This window comes from Balearica regulorum, chromosome 15 (genome assembly GCF_011004875.1).
Source record: "Balearica regulorum gibbericeps isolate bBalReg1 chromosome 15, bBalReg1.pri, whole genome shotgun sequence".
Classification (NCBI taxonomy): domain Eukaryota; kingdom Metazoa; phylum Chordata; class Aves; order Gruiformes; family Gruidae; genus Balearica; species Balearica regulorum.
The window spans coordinates 9,300,983-9,323,714 of NC_046198.1; the positions used below are offsets into that span (position 1 = coordinate 9,300,983).

Below are 22,732 nucleotides of genomic sequence, written 5' to 3' on the forward strand. Positions count from 1 at the left end.
GATGTCTGGGCCTAGTTTAGTGAATGATTGTACCAGGCCTGCATGTGTGAGTGGTGCCCTAGGGGCTGGGCCACGTCCTTCAGCAGCTCTCTCACCTTTGTGCCTTACAGCGGTCATAGAGTGAGAGGCTTACCATGCCCTTGGAGTGCAAAGATAAATCAAACAAGGTCCCAGTGTATTATTTGAAAGCAAAAATAAAATTTCCTCACAACTTTAAAGCCAGGTGAAAAAAACCCTTTATTGCTTGAAGTGAAGTTTGTTCAAATTGTCCCAAGTGACTGTCAGGGTTGAAGTATCCATCTAAATTAATTTTGTTTGGGGTTTTTTTCCCATGTCAACACCCTCAGCTTCAAAAATTTGCCAGAGATCCAGTCAATGTAGAGATGATCAGCAACCTCACCTTGCTCCGGGAGACGGCTGTGTACTATACCTCACTACTGACCTCTGGACCTGGTTTTCGCTTATCGAGGTACGGGACCTGACCTGACTTCCTTCCTGACTTATGGTTTAGCATGGTACCATGACTTAGCAAACATTTGCTGAGTAGTGATTCTGATGGCTGCTTCCATGAAACCTTTAAAGCATTTTTCTGTTCCTCAAATAATTGCATTGCACTTGATCTTGGGGAGGGCCAGACCACAATTTTGGGAAACGACTGTCGTGCAGTGCCAGCCACCAACTAATGACCAGCAGTTCATCTTGCATGTCTTTGCAGTTTTGCATGACACAGCAGTGCTGCCTGTGAAAAGGAGCATCAGCATTGTCAGAGCTAAAATCAATTGGGGAAACATGCACTGGAACAGAGCATCCTTTGGAAAAAGAGGAAAGATCTGACAGAGCCACTGTCTGTTGTACTGGCAACCTCTCCTCCTTGTCTCCCACCTGCAGTCTTCCAGACAGATTTGTTTGCTACCTGAGCCCTTCGGCAGTGAGCAACCTGAGCAGCGATGACACTTTGAGCTTGGCCCAGAGGATCAGTAAGAACTGCCCATTGAACCTGACACACAGAGGAATAACTAGAGAGAGAGCTCCCTCCTCCCTGACAACAGAGGAACTGCAGGTAATCTCCTGTCCAGGTCTGTGACTCAGTTCTTCATTCACCTAGACAAAATTTGAGAGGGTTGAGGATTCAACTCTCATGCCTCCTCTTGTGTACATTGCTGTAGGTCGTCTTGCTTTTTTTTTTTTATTGTGAGGTCTGCTTGGTGTTTCATAATCTGAAAATTCTCATTGGGTGGAGGTAGTCCGTCAACAGGCTTCATCACACAAGTTTGAAGCAGAAAGTCCAGTGATTTAAGACATGCAAAGACTGTAGGATCCAATAAGCTAACGTTATTGCTCCTCTGACTTTATTTTCTGTCTGTGTGGGACCTTTTCAGGTTGCATCCTCTTTGGTGAGAAAGTTTGAGCATTTCTCTCCTGCAGTCCTGTGTGCATTGGGCCAGACTGCAGTTGGGCTGTCCACATCCAACATTGAAAATGGCATCAGTGATAAAGACCTCAAAGCATCTATTCCTGCGCTGGGCAAAGTTCGTGGCTGGAACACTGAGCAGTCCAGCACTATTATCAACAAACTGCTCAGCTCTGGCTATCAGGTACAAAGGATAAGGTCCATAAATGCATTTCACACCTGGTACAGCTAGCTGCCAGAAAATGATGTTTTGCCGCTTCATGTACTCATGTCTGTGTGCATACCCTTTCAGATCCTGGATGGGCAGAGCCTGGCAAAGCTAGGGAGCTTGGTGACTGGCCTCAACAGCAGCACACTTCAAAGTCTGTCTCCAAAAGTGATCTTGGAAGCCATTAAGTTGCCTGAGTTTGTTCAGCAAGTGATGACCCTGCCCTCTGCTCTGAAAATGACATTTGTGGAAAAGGTGAAGTTGTTTTTCTTTTCAGGCGTCATAAATTAGCAAAGCTCTAGTGACTCATAGCTAAGAACAGTGGTTACCTGGGGCCAGGTATTGACACACACCTTCACACCCAGACAGCATTCCCTTGGGGGTATTTATCATTGCTAAGCAGTGTGCAGCAGGACAACCATCTCAAATACCTATCACTGTGCCTGTGTAGATGTCCTTGGCTGCCAGCCAGCGTGTCCTGCTGTGCCTCTTAGGGATGAGGGCAGAAAAGAAAGGTGTTTCATGGGTTGACCCTAGAAACTACTCCCCACTGACGTGAAAAGATGCTCTCAGAGAAAGGATATTGTCATGGTTTGGGGTGAGAGTGTGTGAGAAGTGAAGGCGGCTTAGAAAGTCCCTTTTAGTGTAGACTGATCCTTCAGCAATGCACTTTTATTTCATCTCCCCATGTGATTGTGTAGGATTTGGACACCTCTTTGCCTTTTTTCTTCCTGTGACTTTAGTCTTCATGTTGCATGTGTAGCATTCAAGTTTGTTGTTACTCATCCTCCCTCTGGTAGGAAAGACTCTGACCTGTGTTTGGCACCAAAGGCCCTGCCTATAGCCTGTCCTGGGGCAATGGGCTGCCAGGGCTCTGTATGAAACATTAGGGAAATAACGTCTCATTCACCACAGGATTGTTCTGCAACTGCAACGTGCCTTTGGCAACTTGAGACATTGTTTGAGTTGGCAGAGAGGAAGGATGTGTCCCTCCTTTCTGGATGGTTAAACATTTTTAGGTCATAAAGCCAGGAGGCAGGAAACTGATAAAAGACTGAGCCGTTCCCATACGTTAGGAGCCCAGGTATTAGGTCCAAGCAGCTCTCTTAGTCTGATGAATATGTCAAACAGGAAATATTTCATAGTGTTAGGTCTCTGAGAAATGCCCAGGTGATCAGCAGGGGAATTTGCCTGGCTTCTTTCCTATTTCTTCTCTAGCAATTGTTTATTTTAGCCACAGTGTTTGGATTATATGGTTATTTTTTTTTAAAGATTTCCTCCAGTGTAGGCCACCCTGCTGACCTGGTTAAATATATTCCTGATGCTCTGGCCAGTTACATTCCAAAATCATTGCTTGTTTTTGGGGAAGAGAAGCCCAATGTTCAGGATCTCAACAGTAAAATGTGGACCCGAGAACAGGTAATATGCTAGCAGCTTGTGTCCTTCTTACCCCTCAGTGTCAGCCTTGGACTCTACAGAGCTACGAGTCTGCTCTCCAAATCTGTCTGAAAATACAGGTGAATGTTGCAGAAGAGCATGGTAAACCATTGACACTCTGGCTTTGCTTTACAGGCTGCCATGTTTTTCAACGATGTGATAAAGACAGAGCCTGACTTCAGCAGGTAGCATTTTTCTTCTCTCCTTCCATTTTCCATGTTTGCTTTGATTGCAATTTCCATGTTTCCTGGTACATATGGCAGACTCACTGTATTCAATCCATAGCAACAGATGGGAAATATTATGCAAACCCAAACACAGGAGTGTAGCACCAAGATTTACCAGGGTGTCAGCTGCAAAATATACCCGAAAGCCATACTTGCTTTCTAAGATGGTGCTGCTGGCTCAGACTGCGCCTGGAACCTTGCTTCTGACTGCCTCTGTGGAAGGTGTTTCTAATCAGAGATTATGGCAGCCTTACACAGGGATTAGATTTAATGGGGCTCCTATATGACTTCTGTCAGCTCTCATATCTGAGATGAAAAATTATGAAAATGATGATATATATCTGGAAAAACAATGGAGTTGACATCAGTGTCCTGCTTTCACAATAGAAGCTTTTCCATATAGAAAGTAATTAAAGTTTAGGGACTTCTCCCTGAGCTCTCCCAGGCTGTGCAAACTATGTTCAGTGATGAGGATCTCCACAACTCCATTTCACTTTCAGTGTGCAGTATGTGCTGAAAACACAGGGAGGAAGACTAATATTGTAAATCAGGATACAGCAATACTACTTGGGGTGGAGGTCCCTGCATTTCTACTTCCAGTACAAGACTCTAGATTATGTTTATTTGACCAGTGATGGCTTCTTGATCTCCCACATAGGTCAAGACTAGTAGTTTTGACGGGCTGGAGGTTGGAGAGCATTGAGCTTTGAGAATGGGGGAGGTTTATGTTTGCTGTATTTGTCATTACGTATGCACTGAATTTTCTCCTGAAGTCCTTGCCCCTCTGATTTGCTTTCTGCAAATGTTCAGGCTTTCCCAGTCAGTCCTCCAAGGCTTCACATGTGCAGCTGCCAATGAGATGGAAGCAGAAAGATTTCAGGAACTGGCCAAAGTCATGAAGAATAAGGACGTCAAGCTAGGAGAAGACCAGGTCAGTTCCTGTATTTAGAAATACCATTTTTGATGTTGTCATGAAGATAGCAATGAGGGTTGTTCAGCAAGAACAAAACCACTTTCAGCTTAAGGGACTAGAACAAATGTAACTAGTCCTGGTTCTTCATCCCACAGTTCTGAATTTCCCTGAAGAGAGGAGAAGTCAAAACCCACTTGGCTAGATTTCTCAGGAACCAAACCCTCTGGTTTCTGTCTTTTATTTTTCTTACTTTGGAGCAGAGTAAAATCTTTATATTTGGTTGTTTGGGTTTTTTTCTTCTTAGATTTTCATGCCTTTTTCTTTCATTGTTGTAAACTGTGGTGTCCTTTCAGCTGAGTTGTTTAGTGAAGATGGTGACGCTGCATGGGATTCCCAAGGATTTAGATAGCTATCCTAAAGATCTGTTGCTGTTTTTAAGGTAACTGTGCTATAGTTTTCATGTTGTTGCCTTAGCACTTAGTGGGACAAAGTAGTATTACTTTATAACCTAGCTGGTAGTGACTAGTTCATGTTTGATGTATATTTCAAACTTGTTCAGGCTTCCTCACAGGGGAAAAAAAAATAATCAGATGGCAGAAAGCCTTCAAAAGGGTTTTTAAAGCCCTTTCAGATTCAACCATCCATCATATTAATATAAACATTATGAAGCTCTTTTTAAATATGTCTGTTTGGATATGAATCCAGTATATGGTTTTAGTACTTTCTGGCCTCTGTGAATGTGCTTTTCCCTTACAACATCAAAGACAACAGACAGTAGAGTGGATTTCTTTGTTCCAGTAGCTACCCACTGTGGTTTTGTATCCAAATCTTGAACAATTTTAAGATGAGTCTCACAATAGATTCCTTAAGGTGAAGATGAATTTTTAAAATATGTGGACTAGTATCTTTGGGAAGAACAACTGCGTTAGTTTAGTCTGCGGATGTGGAAGATGTTATATTGGACAGAGTATATGTTGAACAGCTTTGAACCTGACCAACTATTTGATATCATTCACTAGAATTCATGCAGTATTTGTCTTCTAGTCCTTCAGACTATGCAGCAACAGGAAGCTGTAGGCAGTACTTCGCTAATATTGGGAAAGCAAATCTTCATGTTCTGCAAAGAGAGTCACCTCAGCGGAAACAATTGCTCTTGGAAGCATTAGCATGTTTGGTATGTGGTGAGCGAACAACTCTGTGCAAGGCTGGGGAGAGCTTGGCATTCAAGAGTGCTCTTCTACAGTGGCATCCAGTTCTGTTTACTGCCTCTGTCTTGTATTACTTCAGAACATTCCTGGCACACAAGTAAATAAGGAAAATGCAGAGGTTCTGGGACGTCTGGTCTGTGACCTGGGTGGAGAGTACATTAGAAGTTCTGGTGGGAATTTGCTGAAGCAATTAAGCCAGTGTGAATCTTTCCTGCCTGATCAAGAAGAGGCTATTAGAAGTGTCATCAGCAGTGGTAACACTACATTTGGGTATGATTTTTTTCTTCTGGGCATCAGCAAAACAGTTCCCTTAAACCAAACCATTGTCCTATTAAGACCTGAGTGAACTTCAGCCAACCAGCTTGATCAAAAACTTGAATAATTCTTTGCTTTTGAATTTCACATTGGGCCTTTTACATTGTTTTATTTGAATGTCTTTCAGCTGAAAAGTTTGGCTGAAATTCCACTGATAAATACATTGTCACTTCTGTCTTTCACTTGCTGTAGTTATAAAAACCTTTCCTCTGTTCTATTTTTCATTAACCAAACTTCTCTGAGACTGTCCTGGTGAACACAGATAGGCTCTAGCTGTTTGTCAGCCACTGACTTTCAGAAAACATTCTGTTTCTACCTGTCAAACTGACAGATGTTTGATAAATCCTGGCTGTATCTAACAAGAGACATTGTCCAGGGAGGCAAAATATTTTCCCTTCCTGTGTCAAGTGCACTGAGATCTTGGTACTGAATTGGGCAATAGTAAGCAATAGCTATTCTTTGGTTTTCATGCTTAAGAAAACAAGTATTTGTTAAATACCGTTTTCCCATCCAGCTGCCCTTATTCACGTTACTAGCAATTGCTCCTACTCTGTTGGAATGAAGTTTTGTGTAACAGGAAGTGATCAAGAAGTTCGAGGATTCGAATCTTGTATTTTCTTAACTTTAAATCTTACAAGGACGTAATCCTGGCAGCCTTTAAGGTGGGATTTTTTTGTTTTGTTCTTCCTTGAAAGTTGATTCCTGCTAATTTTTGTATGCAGGCCTCCTGTGGCATGGTCAGCTTTTACCTTGAATGAGCTCAGTGGATTGATTCCTGTATTTGATCACAGTGTCTTTCAGAAGATCCCCAAGGTGGGTTGTTCATAGAGGTTTGGGGAGTTTGGGAGGTACTCCTAGGTCCTGCAGTGTGGAAGAAGTATGATGGGGGTTGTTCAGCCGGTATGTTTTCAGTAGCGTCTTCATTTAAAAGTGTCGTGCCAAAGAGGATGAATGGTCCAGGAGAAGTGAGGGCTGATCAAGCTGACAGCCTGGAACTGCAAATCTAGATCACTGTCATCATCTTCTGTAACTGTCAGAAGAGTACCAGAGGTGGAAAGCAGAAGTAACTATATACAGTTCTCTGTGAGGAGGTAAAATCATTTATGGGGCGTGGGACATGGTAGAGTTTAAGCCTTTAGAAATTTGCCTTTGGCTCACCAAGGAAAGGTCTCTAGGCTTATAGCAGCAGATCTGCTGCCCGTAGTACTTTAACAATGAAGTTTCTTGTCTGTGTGAGTAGCAACCTGTTATGCTGGTGATATGCCCAAAATTGCAATATCCCCCTGATGAAACATTTTCTTTCCAGAATGCTTTAATTCTTTGGCTGAAAAACTTTGCACATGATTCACATCTGTCACGGGAACAGCTGGCCACCATTGTCGAAGAAGTCCTGCCTACTAGGCATAAGCGTGCTGATGGTATGGGAGCTTTCTCTGATCCATAATGGTAGCACTCTAGTATCGGGGTTGATCCTAGTGCTTGTGTGTCTCCCTGAGTATGTCTGAGTTGAACTATGAAACATTTGGTGATTGGTCATCCAGGAGGAGGGTGGAACCAGGGTTGCATACTTGTCCATCCTCAGCAAGGGATCATTCAAAGTTTGAAGCGAAAGGATTTAGCACTGAGCATGTTTGATAATTGCTTCAACAGGTTGCTCACCTGACAAGCAGATAACAGAGAAGGTTCTTAACAGTGACTTGATGCCTATTTACTACACACCTGAGGAGTTACATGCTTGCCTGAAGAACGTCTCTCTGGAGAATCACCTCTCTCAGATACTGACCTACCCCTTCAGTATTCAGCAATTAGCTGTGCTGAGGAGGAATCTGGACGAGGTAATGCCAGGCTGAAGAATGTCAAATTATCTACTGATGAGATTGCTCAGGGACTTGCCCAGTTGAGTTTAAGTAGTCTCCAAGGACTGAGACTTCACCACCTCTCTGGGCTCCTCTTCCAATGTTTGACCACCTTTACTGTGAAAATAAGTATTTCTTAATATCTTATCAGTTTTTTCATTGCCTATTGGCCCTTGTCCTTTCACTGTGCACCTCTGAGAAGAGTGTGGCTCCATCTTCCCTATAATCTCCCATTAGACCGTCGAAGACAGTAATAAAATCCTTGCCTAGTCTTCTCCAGATTGAAAAACCCAGCTTCCTCAGTCCCACTGCCCCACTTTGTATTGAGTGAGTTCACAGTGCTTCAGGTTTTGTTCCTTCCCCCAGGGCCTACTTCCCTGAGCTAGCTATCGAACAGAAAAAAGACAGATGTGCTCATGGAATCTCACTGGCTTTGTTTTATTTCTTGCAGACTTTTTGGGCTTTTCCACATTAATTTTGCAAAGAGCATAAATTCATAAGCACAGGCATGATAATGAGTGTTCATAGCAGTAACAACGGTCTTTCCACAGACATATCCTCATGGGTATCCTGAAAGTCTGCTCCCCAAACTGGGCTCCCTCATTTCTTTCATCACCCCTGAGGATGTTTCCAGATGGAATATAACTTCAGCTGACTCACTGGCTGCCTTGCTGAAAAATCAGCCCCCTAATGAGCAGGTGAGGATTTGGGTTTGCTTTCCTGCCCATGTTTGCTTCCTAGTTTGGGAGCTGCTGGTTTAGGACTAGGTTAGTGGGTTCAGAGATGATCGGCCCATCCTTGAGATCCAAACAAATAGATTTGAAATGATTCAATTTTGTTTTTGTAATTATTGCATTTGTTTTTCTTTTGAGGATGAAAACATAAATTCTGATTCACGTTAACTTTTGAAAAAATTACATGTGTTTCTAGGCTTCTGCAATTATTAAACGATATATTGGCTTGGGAAATGCCTTGAATACCACTGCACTGAACGCAATTGGTACGAAATACGTGTGCCTTCTAAACGAGACCGAGTTGAATATGATAAACTCCAACACCTTGAAGTGAGTCAAATATTGTGATGGTCTTGGCTTCTTGGAAAAGCACTTTCCCATCAGCAAGTGCATTTTCCTTTTCTCTGTATTCAGTGAAAGGAAAGTCTAGGAAGCAACTTAGTAACTGCTCTGTGTCCAAGTTTAAAAGCCTGCTGTTCTCCATCCTGGCAGGAAAGATTCAGATTTGCAATCAAACTCTCTTTATTGCACCTCAGCTGACAACAGATATAGTCTGCATGCATGCTTTTATCTAGAGGCAAAAGAGAGTTAATTAAATCTAACTTAAATTCCTTTGAAAGACTGCTAAATGAAATTAATTAACTACATCTTTGCAAATACATAAAAAAACTTATCATGCACCATCAGAGCCATCATAACTTATAAGACATCATTTTGAGGAGACTGAGCCATTATTTTTTTCTCTTAGATTCTCCTCTTCTATCTCTACTGGGAAGAGGGGGTCACCTGTCCTGTGTAGAGGATCCCAGAGAGATATTTGGAATAATTCAAAATTTGTTTAGGTTGAAGATAATAAAAATATTTTTCTCCCTAAATCTTCATTTTTTTCAGACTAGTATCTCTGAATCCTTCAGCCTGTTCACAGCTTACAAAAGAGATCTTATATGATAAAGCAAAACGTGCTTTCTCAGACCAGCACTATTTACCTGCTTACTATGAGCTTATTGAACCATATCTAGGTATGTAAAAGAACAGTATGTTATGGGGAAAGAGTCTTAGCCAGAAGCTGAATGGCTATCAAATACCATCTAAGATTTGGGAATTTTCAAAGCTAAGTTGTTAAAAGTTTCAGTCTTTTCCAACTTGTACACGGCATAAAATATTCTTGAAAGATTCTACACCCAACTTATAGTTGCCCAAATCAATTGTCAGACTATCACAGGGAAGATCAAACTCATGACTTCTGGGATGGATAAGATCTGCTAGATCCATGAGAAATCCAGCTGCTAATGTTTAATGCTTATCTCACAGCGCTTCTCCATGTCACAAAACATAGATTTTTCCCTGTTAAGCCAAGAATTTATTCACAGCCTGAGCAAACTTTTTATACCCCTCTGTCTAGCATCTGGCATTGTCACAGGTTGGTTTAATGGCCAATACAATAATACCTCTGGGGAAAATGAAGTAGCATCCATATATTTTGCAGTTGGAACTCACTCTGTTAGCAGCCGCAGCCTAATAAATTCTAGAGACATCATTATAGCTCTAGCTTATACACAGCACTGCTCATTTGAGGGCTGTCCTCCATGCATTGATATACTTTCTCTTTTTGTTCCCAGGGGGTGCTCCTGCTGTGGATCTCAGAGCACTAGGCAAGGACAACGTGAACATGAAACTTAGTACATTTGTGAAGTTGAGAAGAGACTCTTTGATGGTGAGCTGAATCTTGAAATTGTTTGACTGCTTGCATTCATATTATGCTAAGTAGTTGGTTTTGGTTGCATTGTCTGTCGGTGTAAATCAGGAGTCACTCCATCAAATTCAGAATGACACTAGACCAGTAGAAAGTGGAGAACTGACCTGAAATTTCTTTTAAAAAAGTAATTTGAAGTCATATATGGATGCTAAGCCAGTCTTACAAGGGAGTTTCTTTAGAGCAGGCTCTCATAGCAGTAGTGGCAGGAGCAGGGGACAGGTGTCCACTAGAATAAAGTCCACAGCTATGTGACAAATCTTCTAACAAGAGTGTTAGCAGTAATATCAATTTTGGAAGAAAGCCCAGTGTTTTGGGCAGGGACTGGGGCTCCCACTTTGAGTGTAGGAGACTTGTCATCAGAGGATAACAGAAATACTCTTTGAGGAACCATCATGTTCATTCCCCTAACCTAAGGACAGATTGTCCCAATTGAAACCACTCACCAGACATTTGTCTTCCTTGTTCTTCACACTTCTGCTGATAGAAACCTCATCGGTTCCTTGGTCAGAGGTGTTGTTTCCATTCCTGCTTTTATATCTGTAATTTTTGACTCTTTGATTTCTCCTAGAACCTGACGCTTTCTGAGGTTCAGGGCTTGCTGGGGATGAATCTTGGAGATCTGCATAAATGGCAGAATGAGTCTGTCGTCCGGGAGTGGGTCCAAATGCAGAAACAATCAGAACTAGATAAGCTGCATGTTGGGCTCACTGGGGGAACACAAGAAGGCTACATCAACATCGTCACGCCCAAATTTCAGCGTACGTAGTATGTTAGGATCTCTGACTGTTGTGCTTTAAATATTTTTGGGGGGGTTACAGCAAGGAGAACTACCACCTTATGAAAGCAAGGTGCTTTCAGTTGTCTGTGAAGAAGTGAGTGCACCAAGCTGATGTAGTTTCTGGGACCCTAAGTCAGGGCCTTGCTGAAGCAAGTGGTGGCCTTGGGCACTGCTGCCAAACAGCTCTGCTCCTGCTCTCAGCAGTGCTTGTGGCAAGGCCCTGGCAAGTCCTGCTGGCTGCTTTTGTGCCGAGGGAGCAGAGAGTGTTGATCTGGGCTACTGCAGGCCCCTTCAGCGGCACTTGTCACTACCCATCCACCCAGCCCCAATAAAATGCATTGGGCAGCGCTCACCTCCTCCCTTCACGTCCTGGCATCAAGGGGCAGCACAGTCAGTTCTGCCAAGGAGCCTTAAGCCTTGCAGAGCAAATTCCGGGTCCAAGATGAGAAGCAATCCTGTAATCCCACTGAGAGCATCCTCACTGGCTGAACATTTCAGCTGAGTGAGCACTTCCAGAGCTTCCTCCTCTGCTCTGTGTTGGATTTGGGCTGTGACTTGGTGGTCCTATTAGGGGTGGCTATTTACCGGTTAGAAATCCCTAGTCAGAAAGCCAAAGATCTTCCCTGGACGTGGCCTAAAGAGATGTTTCCCTTCATGGGGGAATGGTTCAATTGTTGATTTCTTTGCACTGATGTCCCCTCTTTTTCTTCTAGCACCATCCTCAGCCTCTCTGGGTACTGTGGCCATGATGCTCCACCTCCTGCCTGCTCTGCTTATCAGTTTCCTGATGACATCAGTCCTGTCTTGAAAATATTCCCTCATCTGAAAGCAAAATGAGGGGGACCAGCCTGTGACCTGCTCTGAGGCCCGTCAGGGACAGCCACGCCTGGGGGGTGAGGGGGTGCTCAGTGTTAGCAAACAACTGCCGTGCAGCCCAGGGTTCACTGTTAGGTGCTTTTCTCTTTCAAATCACTCAAAAAAACCCCCAGTGTTCTGTCTGAAGGGAAGGTTTCAGACTCTTCAGAGTAGGATCCTTGCCTTTTGTACAGACCAAGCCCAGGTAAGGCCCAGCCATATTACTGCAACATAATCAATGTTGGTATTTTACTGCACAACCCTGGTCGGTTTAAGGGTGAGCAAATTGGCTGTTCTGCATGTTAACAATTATATTTCTCAGAGCCTGATCTCTTGAAGCTGCCAAGACCTCTGAGTGGGAATGAAGTGTTACGGCTGATTCTAAATAAATAATGGAACTAAGTAAAAAATGCCAGAAGCAAATTGATTAGTTGCTATTGTCTTGATTTCATTCAGACTGCCCACACCTTTATGTCTGCAGGTATTGGTCCAAATTAAGTGGTCAGGAAACCCAGATGTGCCTGTTACTTTTCTTTGGTGTTGACTACTCAACTGTAAGGGTTGGGACTGTTCTGGACCTCCTCATGGGGAGGGTATAAGAACTTTGTGTAAGATTTTTCAACACTTTTTTTTTTTCCCCACTCATTGGGAATTTCTGTCCAGAAAAGCCTCGTTGCAACCTGTCCCCAGCCCCTGAACTCCCCTTTTCCCCCATGAGGAGAGCCTGCCTGCAAAGACGTAGATGTTCATTGTCCATGCTTTACAGAAAGAACAGGACAACCTGGTCTGTCCTTCACTGCAGACTTCTGGGTGACAAGAGACACTTCCCCACTGCCTGCATCCCGTGGTGCTGGGGCACTAGCTAGGGTGGGAGAGAGCCCAATGGAAGTAAGACAGTTTGCATTTTTAACAGCATTGATCCCCCAATAGAAATCTTGATTTGTTTCTTCATGCCTTGACTCACTCTCAACAAATGACATGCAAGAATTTCCTCAGCCTACGGGGAATGAAACTAGTAAGTGGGAGATCTACAAGTTGGAGGGAGAAACACTGTCTTGTAGGAGGAGACACTAGATAATGAAGAAAGAGCAAAAGAAGTGGGAACTGTTTAGAGGTAAGCTAGCTGGAAAAACTAAAATATAAAGCACTAAACCCATCAAAGAACACGTTTGATTAGGAAAAAAGTTCATGTTTATTATATAGCATTGCAACAATAATCAAGATAAACTATCTTCAGTTAATCATCCCTCTAACTAGGCTTGGCATAGTTTGGACAAATCTTGATCAAAAAATCTTTTAAGTTCATGAAACAAGTTAAATGCAATTTAGTGGACTCTCAGCTTTCAGACTGTGTTGGTGGGCCATATTCTGCTTCTCTTGCAATGGCCAGTAACTCAAATCCCTGAGTTGTCCCACTGTTTCAACAGACGAACCACTCAGTGTGAGTAAATCTGGCAGAACTGGGTCTGCTGTCAGCAATAATGCATTGCCAAACTAGTTAATATTGCTGATGATTGTATTATATAGAGCAACTAGCTGGTTAGTACCCATCGGGCTTCTTTGGGCTGGAAAAATATCTGTCCTCCTTTTACTGTCCAGCCTCAAAAATAAATTCTGTGCTGGTATCAAATGGACAAACTCTGTTCCTTTCCTGGGTTTCTGCTTTTCAGTAGGGAATTTGCCAGCACCCTTATTTTGCAGGACGGTGAAAATTAAAGGAGGGATCTGGTGAGTAGGGTGCTGGAGGCGGCGGTGTCAGAGAAGCCCTCGTAGCAGTGAGCTTCCCACGGCTGTCATCAGTATGTGCACCAGGCAGGAGGAGAGTCTGGATCCTGATCCTAGGTGGAGACAGATGAGAAAGAATTGAATTGTCCAGATAAGCAGCACGTATGAGCTGTCAGGGCAGCAGGGTTGCTTTGGGATTTGGGTACGCAGAGGATCGCATGTGTCAGGACAACACTCTTCTGCCTTTGTGACACTGCCCGTAGCTGCACCGTCAGGCACTGACCCGCACCTTGTTATAAATGTCACCTGGCCGTGAATAGTCAGCAGGGCTGAGTCCTTCCTTACTTTCACCAGCGTAAAGCAGGAGTAAATCTATCTGAGTCATAAAGCTACGGATGTGGCTCTGTCAGGATAGAGGACTTCAGATTTTAGGGCTTTTACAGTGATGCCTAATCAGAAACACTACGCGCAACTAAAATACAAAGGCCATACCCTTGCCTTGTGAAAAATCGTGCATTGGCATTGATGGAGTTCCTCCAGCTTTCTGCAGAGCAGTTAAGCTGTGCTGCGTGCTCAGAAGATGATGAGACATCTTATGGTGCACCTTGCTGGGCTTGAGAGCGCGCAGGCTCTGAAGGCAGTATGCTGCAGATCCAGGGGCTGTAACGCCCAGTAGAGTCACCCCTGCCTGTCTAGTCGGTGACTACCTGGGGCTTCTTGCGGGCAGCATCACACCAGTTTCCTGACTGGCCAGGAAAAAGGTGGATCAGCTACTGCTGGTTCGTGAAGACATCTGCCTCGCTGTCAGCTCCTAAGCCTTTCCCAATTCTGAACATTCAGACCTTACCAGCTTCAGGTTGCAGGTTGATGTATCCACCAGGTGTTGGTCTCGGTGGCTCTGGCACACCTGCGGGTGTCTTTTTAGTGGTCTCACTGCTGGTGGTGGTGGAAGAGGGGCCAAGAAATGCTGGAGGGGCACCGGTCTTGCAAGCCAATGTTGTAGTCTTGGCCGTTGAGGAGACAGCACTATTTTGGGTGGAGACGGTGGAGTTGGGAATCGGGGTGGGCTTGTGGGGAGGGAGGTTCATTTCTGTGGCTGTGGTGGCAGTGGATGCAGAGGTAGAGTTAGGGACAAGGGTGTTGGGAGCAGTCTGGGTGCTTGGAGTGATGGTGTTATGGGTGGCAGGAGCGGGATGGGCACTTCCCCCAGGTGCTGGGGGGTTCATGGACACCAGCGGGGTGCTGGTGTTGTGGGTGGTAACAGCCGGGTTAGTAACGGCTCTAGTGCTGGTAGTGGCCTCACGTGTGAGAGCAGGGGGTGGGACGGAGCTGGGAGTGGTGGCGTTGGTGTTGACAGCAGCAAGGGTGGTGGTGAGGAGGGTGACAATGGGGGGGGTGGCCTTATTTGAGGGGGCAGACTGGTGGATGGAGCATGGGACGATGGAGCCGGTGGTCGGAGCAGGTCGGGTGGTGGAGGCGGCAGTGGAACTCACCGCAGCACTGGGGGCAGCGGTGTAAGCGCGTGGGGGAGTGCTGTTGGGGGGGGACAGGCTGATGGTGCTGGGGGTGGGGGCCTTGGGGGGGCCGGTAGTGGAATTAGTGGTAGCGGGGCTGCTGATGGCAATAGGGGTGAGAACAGCGGGGACGGGGCTGGGTGCGGGCATGGTGGCTGTGGGGGCAGCACTGGCCGAGGCGGTGGGGTGAGGAGGGGTGGCTGTCCCCGTGGGGCCAGGTTCCTCCATCCCCCCTTGCAGGCCGATTGCCAGGACACAGTCCAGTTCCCGCTGGGATTGTCTCTTCACCCAGCACATCACCGAGGTCTCATTTTCAGCGTCCTTCAGGTAAGGGAGGTTTTCCCCAAGCAAGTTTTTCACATCCGTGACGCTGAGTTTCTGCAATATACATAGAACATCATCTTTGTTCATCCTCACACCTGGTATTGCCACAAAGTGCTCTTCTAATGGGACTGCAGAGCAAGCAATAGCTTCCAAAAGAAAATTTAAAAAGGTAAAAAAATCAGAGAATTGCTGATATCAGGGGGCTCCAGCCTCGAACCTCACTGCTTGGCCCTCGACTAGCCCTGCCCTTCAGCGGGGAAACGAGCAGCAGCGTATCGAGGCCGTACCTGCAGTTCATTGGGATTTAGGGCAAGAAAGGTGTCCATGTCCATGTCTATGGCAATGCCAGCTTCAGCCAAGTCTTTCAGGTCCTCTGCTGGAGCTCCACCTTAAAGAAAGCGTATGGGGCGCCTAGAGATGTGCAAACGCTTCCGACGCTTTCAGAGAGGTTTTGGAGACTACTAAATGTGCCTCTAGTGTGTCTAAATCCCCCTGGCCCAGGAAGAGATACCCAACCTCAGACGCCGTGGGAAGGAGGGCGAAGGCTGAAACACCTACCCAGGTATGGCCAAATCCGGCAGTAATAGTCTCTGGTGATGCCAGGCTGGCCAGCAAAGGCCTCCTGGGCTTTTTTGTAGAGCTGGTCCTTCTTGGTTTGAGAGCAAGAAGAAATGTTTAATTGTCCCGCAGTCCTGGGGAGAGGGAAGGTCACAGCTTAGAGCTGGGGACACCACCCCAAACTGCAGCTAAAGCCCTTTTGTTGGCCAGGGCAGATGAGTGGTCTGTCTTCATTCGTGGTGCCAGTGGCTCGGGCAGGAGCTGGGAGCGGGATGTAGCCATCCTGCCATGCTGCCTGCGAGTGGGCAGAGCCGAAACAGAGGTGGGAGTCTGCCATCCCACCACCCGCTTCCCCCGCGGTCCCAGGGGCCTTGCGGGACTGAAAAGCAGATCCCTAAAAAGTGGTTTACCTGATCGCTTCTGGAGGTATTTGCTTGATCTGCTCCTCCTGCAGATTACACAGGTGTCTTCCACCGATTTTCTGAAGCAAGGGCCCTGTCAAGGTGCCCCCCAGGGCCAGGTACCTGCTGAGCAGCTGCTGGACCTGGGAAGCACAGTTCACGTGGTTGCACGCAGGCAGGGAGGGAAGATGCTCCCGGTAGAAACACGCGAGGGTGACAAAACCGCCGTGCTGCCCTCGGGCAATGCCTTCACCCCGAGCTGGGCTCGGGCACTGAGCAGTGCCCGTTTGGGTTCTCCAGCACCCATCCCCGCTGCTGCCCTGCCGTGGGTTTACCTGGGGAGCCTCCCACTTGCCATCCAAGGGGTTGAGCAGGGCCGAGAGCGTGTCGCTGGACGTCACCGGCCACAGGCTGATCTCCTCTGCCGTGTACTGGCGGGACAGCGACCTGAACAGCTTCAGCTGCTCCTCTGGGATCCCTGATGGGTAAATCTGCAGGACCAGGCCAGCAGGGTGGAAAAGGGGGTCAGGGAAGGAAAAAGAAGGCAGAAATGGGCACAAAGGACCCACTCAGGCACCTTCATCCCCATGGCCAGCAGTGACTTTTCCCGCAGTGGGTCTTGCCCGTCCCGGAGCGTGCCTACACTAACAAGGGACTGCACGGGGGCTCCTGCCCTGTGTCACCCATCACCTGCTCCAGCTTTTTTTTCATGACCCGGAGGTAGTCCACGGTGAGCGGCTGTTCCAGCAGAGCCTCCAGGTTTGCTTTTAAAACTTCATTGCTTAGGCACAGGTCAAACTGCTCACTGGTGTCGTAGCTGATGAGTAAGAGGGGGTCGGAGATGGTGCTGGCCGTGATGGGTGCGGACAGGCAGCCTGCAGGCAGAGAGGGTGCGTCAGGCCGATGGCTTTTCCTTCCTTCCCACCTGGTCCTGGTCCTGCCACGGGGCCCCAGAGCCCCGCAAAAGAGCCCCGGTGAATGAACAGGGAATCACAATAACGTGGCTCAAGCCGTCCTGCCAGGCGGGACTGTGAATCATCCTCCCGTTCCCTGGATCCCCAACCCATGAAGGTGCCTTATTCGCTTTTATTCCTTAAAGTTATTCCTGAAGAACCTGGTGATGTTTCTGCAGACCATGTGTGCTTTGTCCTGTTAAAGGCAACTAAAAATGCCCTGGTGAGGTGAACCCTTTCCCACATCACCCACACGAGCATCTGGTCTTGCAGCATCTTCCCCTGGCTCTGCCCCTGCCATGGAGTTTTCTCTGCCCCCCTCCCGGCTCCTTCCTGGCTGCTGCTGCCACATTCCTGTTCCCAGGTAAGAGCAAACACCCAGCGTGCTGTAAGGACATTTCCCCCATCTCCCCAGGTACTTTATGGGAATCCCACAGCTTTCTGCCTGGTCCCGTCCTCCTCCCAGGAGGGACCCAGATGCTGACCAGCCCAGGGGAATTTTTTTCCCAAAAGTTCTGAACTCTGGACTGGCCACAGTGAAGGGAAATGCTCACGGTCTGCGCTCCGCTTCAGCCTGGGATGAGACGAAGCTGATGCTGCCACGAAGGCCCTGAGGAGGGTCAAGGACTTCTCCCGCTGGGAACGTCCCTGGCTGCTGTACGCGGCCGCGATGCTCCTGCCGAAAGCCTCCCGCACTGCCTGCCGGGGCAGAGGGTGCTGGGTCCCGCAGCCTCAGGGCTGGCCTGGCTGATGGGCAGCTCACCCCGAGCTCTCGAGGAGGGGGCTTACCTTGGCCACCAGGCTCAGCGTGGTCTGGTTCAAAGCCAGCAGGAGTGGCCCCAAATTTTGCAGAGTCTGTAAATCCCAGCTCAAAGGATCCCTGTGGCCATCAGGAGAAGGACTAGCTCAGCATCCTCGCAGGTACACCATCCCACCTGCTCATCGCCCGCCCCATAAGAGCAGGAGGAGGCTCCTTACCCATACGCTGTGCCCCCGCTGAGGACCACAGCATTGAGGGCATCCTGCTGGGCCCCCGTCAGTGCTGGGCAGAGCTTCAGGTTCTCCAGGATGCCAGGGTCTGAGGCTGTGATGGTCTCAGCCTCCATGTCGCACACCAGCGCCCCGAGGCTGCCGAGCTGCTCAGGGCGCAGGTGGCTGCTCCTCACCCCCTGGGAGAGACAACCCAGCTCTCGTACAAACGCCTGGTGAGGGGTGTGGGGGACCCTGGCTGCACCCTGGCTCAGCCCCCACTCACCAGGCAGGTCAGTGCCCCACGCAGCAGCCCCGTCCGCCGGGCTGAGCCTCTGGGCAGCAGGTCCAGGTTCCCGCGGGAAGCCCGGGTGTAAAACGCTTCGCAGGTCCCACGGGGCACCTTGGTCAAGCTGCGGGGAGCAAGAGTCAGCGTGGCGGGGAGGAACGGGGCGAAGGGCTCCTCGTGTCTGGGCAGGAGATTTTTAACATTGCTTTTTGGGGGGGCATGGGGAGAGTCATTTTAAATGGTCGCTCTCTTCTGAGCAATGAGCTGCTGAGTTGATGGGGCTGCAGGGGGGTCTCCTCTCACCCTGGGCAGGAGGTTTTGGGCATGGGATGGGGGCTACCCCATCTCAGAGAGGGGTGGGGTGAGAAGAGAACCAGGGGGGGGGCTGCAGGGCTGGAAATGCCCTGTGTGGCTCTGAAGGTGCCCGCAGACGCAGGTTATTTTCCTAATCCTCTTCTCCCACCCAGATCTCCCGTGTGCCCTGGGGTGTGCCAGGGCCATGCTGGCAAGGGCTGGATGGCGTGATTCAGCACCAAAACCACAGCTGTGTGCTGCCCTGGATACTCACTCAAAGAAGAGCAGCAGGTCTGGCGGGTACCTGCTGAAATCAGCCGTCAGGTTCTTGGCAGCAAGCAGCCTGGCCAGGCAGGACAGCTGGGCAGAGAGAAGCTTTTCTTGACAACACTGAGGTGGTGAGAGCCCCTTTTCCTCGGCACCCCCCGGCTCCCCGTGCCCCGTCGGGCTCTGGGGGGTCTGCGTCCCCACCCCTGCCCACCTGGGCACTGCTCAGCTCCGCTGTTTCATTTTGCAGTCCCTGGGCAAACGCGAGGATGTCAGCAGCGGGCAGGTCGCTGGCCGGGATGCACTGGAAACCTTGCAGGACCGAGGCCGAGAGGCTGCGGTGGGGAGGCACGGTTGCATTTCACCATCCACTTCAGCTCCCCAACACCCCATGGACAACGAACCTGCTTGTTCCCTTGGGAAATCCCCCTTCGCCCTGACCACGGGGTAAGTGGGAATAACATGGGGTGTCATGAAAACGTCCCCCAACCCTGGTGCTGTGGTGGTGCCGAAGGGGCTGCCCTGCAGCCGTGTGGGTGCCCATCCCCATGGCCGGTGGCAGAGGTGCCTGCCATACCCCGGGCTTTGGGTGAAGGAGGAACTAGCGGAGCCTGGATTTCAGCTCGGGGGAGGCTCCCGTTGCATCTGTGCCAGCCCCATAAAGGGAGGAAATTCTTGGTGTGTTTGCGCTACAACAAAAGCCGATGCAGCTGAAATCCCAGCCCAGGTGCTGGCACCAGAACTGGCTACACAGGGCTCTAAATCCTCCCCAGCCCAAGTGACCTGTCACAGCGGCTGTGACACGGCTGTGGGGAGAAATGCACCATCCACCCATGCCTGCCCTGCCACCCGTGCCCCCCGACACCCCCACATGTCAGAGACCCCGGCTGGGGCCGGACTTACTCGTGTTGCTCGGTGGCAGACAGGACGGCTCCGACGATCAGGGCAGCCTGGGGAGGAGGATGGGGGACGCTCAGCCGCAGCGAGGAATGGGGACAAAGGGGTTTTAAACGTGGGGACCAAATGGGGAATGGGATCTGACCCGGCCGGTGTGCCCAGCCCGGTGGCACCGCTGGCAGCTGAGAACTGCAGCAGCCCCGAGGCTGCCCCGGGCTTGTGCAGGGGCAAAACCCACCACAGCCGCTCACAGGAGTGGGGACCCTTCAACAGCGGGACTGCCCCTGCTTCCCTGGAGCTGGGGGTGCTGCGTGCCCCTCAGCTTTAGGGTCCCAGCCCTCGGGTTGGGATCTGGGCGGCGGGTGAGGGAGGGACAGGATGGGACAGGGCCAGGGGCTGCACAGGGGGCTAGGGGGGAGGTGATGGCTTTGCCTCCCTGGAGCCAAGGACTGGGGGAACCCTGGCAGCTCTGCCGGTCCCAGCACCAGCTGCGAGGTTTCGGCAAAGCCCTGGCGTATTCAGAGCCACAGGAGCAGCCGGCGGTGACTCACCACTGCCGCTTTCACCAGGTCTGCGGAGAAACCTGCAACGAAGCAGGAGCAGGTTACATGGGGTTGTACGGGGTTGTACGTACAGGCAGGCGGGGGCTGGTCTAAATCAGCGCCAGGTTTACAGTGTGGGAAGGGCCTTTTCTTTGTCAATTTAGTAATATTTAGTAAATGCTGGTGAACACTATGCAGAGAGCAGCCCCCGTATCACCGTGCAGCCTGCACCAGCCCGGGCAACCTGGGGTGTCTTGGGATGGGTTTAGAAGACAAAATTGATAAATCTGCCCCTGGAAATCTGTTTGTGCAGATTTCTAGTGCGGTGCCAGCTGCGGCTGGGTAAAACCACTACCCGTAGATGCCACTGGGAGGATGAGGCAGAGCAAAGCCAGGTGAGTTGGGAATAAAAAGCACCGTGGGCTGGAGCATCCCCAGTGCCTGGGAGTGGAAGGGGGTCCGGGGGCAGGGTCGGCTTTAGGGGAACAAGACGTAACTCACGGAGGCAGAGAGCGATGGCTGCTGGGGCCGGGGCTGCCCACACCATGCTGCCTGTGCGGGGGCTTCGTCCTCAGTACAGGTCAGGCGAGCACACACGGGGAGCCGTGTCCTGCACCCCAGGATGGTGCTGGCTGCCGGCTGGGCTGCGAATGGTCCCGCAGCCGAATTCCCTTGTCCGACGCTGAGGCTGGAGCTGTGGGAGTGCAGTGGGTCAGTGTGCCCACCCGTGCTCTGTGAGTGCCCACACAAACCCCCCACAACCAAGGGAGAGATTTTAAATCCTATATAACAGAAAACAGAATTTCATTCTCTATCGGTTATTAAAAGAACTTCCACAATAAATTGTCCTCTCCGACACCCAGAGCTCTGATCCCACCTGGACCCTGCAGGGACAGGGTCCCCCTCCATCCCCTGGCTCCACACGGGACCACAGCAGCACAGACTGGGAGAAACCCAGTGCAACCCAGTGGAGGAGCACCAGCAGGCATTGCCCTCCCTGATTCCATACCCCTCAGCTAGAAACCTCTGACAGAAAAGAAACCCCCGCTCCAGAAATGCCATCGACGGGCTGCTTAGCGCTGCCCGGAGCAATTAGCTTACTGCCCTTTGAACCAGACGCGGGTAATTTTTCCGCTAAGTCTTATTATGTTCCCTAAATCCCACCAGTGGCCTTGCCGAGTCGCTGTCCGTCCGGGGAGGGGGGATTTGGCTCCGCGATGAGGATTCGACGCTGCTCAGCTGGGGAAGGTGCTCACCCACCTGCGGCGGCCAGGGATGGGCAGTGACGGGGACAGCTCGGCACTTATCTGCTGCGGGGTGGGTATGTTGCTCTGAAACGGGGTGTGACAGGGCAGTTTCTCAATAGTGTTTTGTAAAGCTGCTTTCTCTTCTGGTTTTGGTTTGTGGTTTTGGTTTTTTTTCCCTTTGTAAAGGGTCACTTTGAACTTTGGGGCAAATGAGTTAAATTCTCTGGTTTGGTAATTTCTGTGCTCTTGATGGAGACAAAGGTCCTCCCAGTTAGTGAAAAACCTTTGAGCTACTCAGGGGTATATTTTATAGGACAGACAGGGTGCAGAACGGACGAGTCCTCAGTGATGGGCTCAGCACCCCTCTGGGAGGTGCTTCCCTCACTCCTGTCCTTTTTGCCTTGGCCACGGACAATCCCATTCCCCTTTTTACATCTTTCTCCCTGGAATTTCTGATCCTGCTCTGAAATGCCATCCAGCACGTGCCATGAAGCGGGAGCCCAAAAGGAAAGGAAGCAAAGCCTTTCTGAGGCTGTTTGATGAAAACCCAGAGGAGCCCGATGCTGTGCAGCAGCAAACATGGTATCTGAGCATTTATCCTGGGAAAAGGGAAAAGTGAGAGCAGTCAGCAGTGGTCAGCTGGGCTGGTCACCTGGCTGCACCACCCGCTTGGCCAGGTTTGGGGGCATCAGCCTTTGCAAAGGGTCCCTGGACCTGTCGGCACAGCGCTGAGTGGGGCTTGCCATCCCCCGGTGCTCCCAGCTGGTGTCCCCATCCCCGTCCCTCACCGAGCAACTGGTCCTGCAGCACCAGGGCTTGGTCAACGCCCATGAGTGTTTCTGGTTTCTATTTTGGAAGGATCTACTGTAAAAATAGCTCTTGTTGGAGTGGTAAAATTACAGAAACTTGTTTGCTACGAGGCTGCTGGTGGGACACAGCCCCTGCCCCGGGCTTGCTGGCCAGAGGTGGCTGGAGCAGGAGGACAAGGGCCCATCGGGGCCCCTTTGTGGGTCACCACGTCCACCATGTCCCCGCAGAGCTTAAAACCGGCCCC

The 22,732-nt window shown here is 49.4% G+C and overlaps 2 protein-coding genes across 14 annotated transcripts in view; one reads left to right on the forward strand and one right to left on the reverse strand.

Annotated features, from left to right (window-relative positions):
* MSLN (mesothelin) overlaps positions 1–12,121 on the forward strand; it is a 77,790-nt gene extending 65,669 nt beyond the window's left edge. For all 13 annotated transcript variants that reach the window (XM_075768177.1, XM_075768179.1, XM_075768173.1 and 10 more), the window contains 19 exons: positions 348–469; positions 889–1,060; positions 1,380–1,595; positions 1,704–1,874; positions 2,892–3,038; positions 3,192–3,241; positions 4,094–4,214; positions 4,550–4,635; positions 5,241–5,370; positions 5,484–5,674; positions 6,442–6,532; positions 7,026–7,137; positions 7,370–7,554; positions 8,127–8,273; positions 8,506–8,639; positions 9,201–9,328; positions 9,929–10,023; positions 10,634–10,823; positions 11,557–12,121. In XM_075768177.1, coding sequence (XP_075624292.1) covers positions 348–469; positions 889–1,060; positions 1,380–1,595; positions 1,704–1,874; positions 2,892–3,038; positions 3,192–3,241; positions 4,094–4,214; positions 4,550–4,635; positions 5,241–5,370; positions 5,484–5,674; positions 6,442–6,532; positions 7,026–7,137; positions 7,370–7,554; positions 8,127–8,273; positions 8,506–8,639; positions 9,201–9,328; positions 9,929–10,023; positions 10,634–10,823; positions 11,557–11,651 — 2,583 coding nt within the window. In that variant the 3' untranslated portion in view covers positions 11,652–12,121. The remainder of the gene's footprint in view (positions 1–347; positions 470–888; positions 1,061–1,379; positions 1,596–1,703; positions 1,875–2,891; positions 3,039–3,191; positions 3,242–4,093; positions 4,215–4,549; positions 4,636–5,240; positions 5,371–5,483; positions 5,675–6,441; positions 6,533–7,025; positions 7,138–7,369; positions 7,555–8,126; positions 8,274–8,505; positions 8,640–9,200; positions 9,329–9,928; positions 10,024–10,633; positions 10,824–11,556) is intronic.
* Positions 12,122–13,051: 930 nt separating this feature from the next.
* LOC142604064 (mesothelin-like protein) lies at positions 13,052–20,978 on the reverse strand. The gene is made up of 16 exons (XM_075768194.1): positions 20,939–20,978; positions 20,441–20,472; positions 19,896–19,942; positions 19,207–19,327; positions 19,000–19,085; positions 18,429–18,555; positions 18,152–18,342; positions 17,963–18,053; positions 17,728–17,872; positions 16,911–17,095; positions 16,556–16,711; positions 16,230–16,363; positions 15,820–15,953; positions 15,549–15,649; positions 14,271–15,315; positions 13,052–13,536 (listed from the first exon to the last, which is right to left on the reverse strand). Exons 1-16 carry the CDS (start codon positions 20,976–20,978, stop codon positions 13,454–13,456), a joined length of 2,718 nt encoding a protein of 905 aa, XP_075624309.1. The 3' UTR covers positions 13,052–13,453.
* Positions 20,979–22,732: the final 1,754 nt, after the last annotated feature.

Excerpts from the sequence above, each read along its gene's own strand:
- LOC142604064 (XM_075768194.1), bottom strand. The coding sequence starts at position 20,978 with ATGGTGTGGGCAGCCCCGGCCCCAGCAGCCATCGCTCTCT. Across the intron at positions 18,054-18,151 it reads AGCGGGGGCACAGCGTATGG|GGATCCTTTGAGCTGGGATT; the intron begins GTAAGGAGCCTC and ends TGATGGCCACAG. Across the intron at positions 15,650-15,819 it reads CCGGATTTGGCCATACCTGG|GTGGAGCTCCAGCAGAGGAC; the intron begins GTAGGTGTTTCA and ends GCTTTCTTTAAG.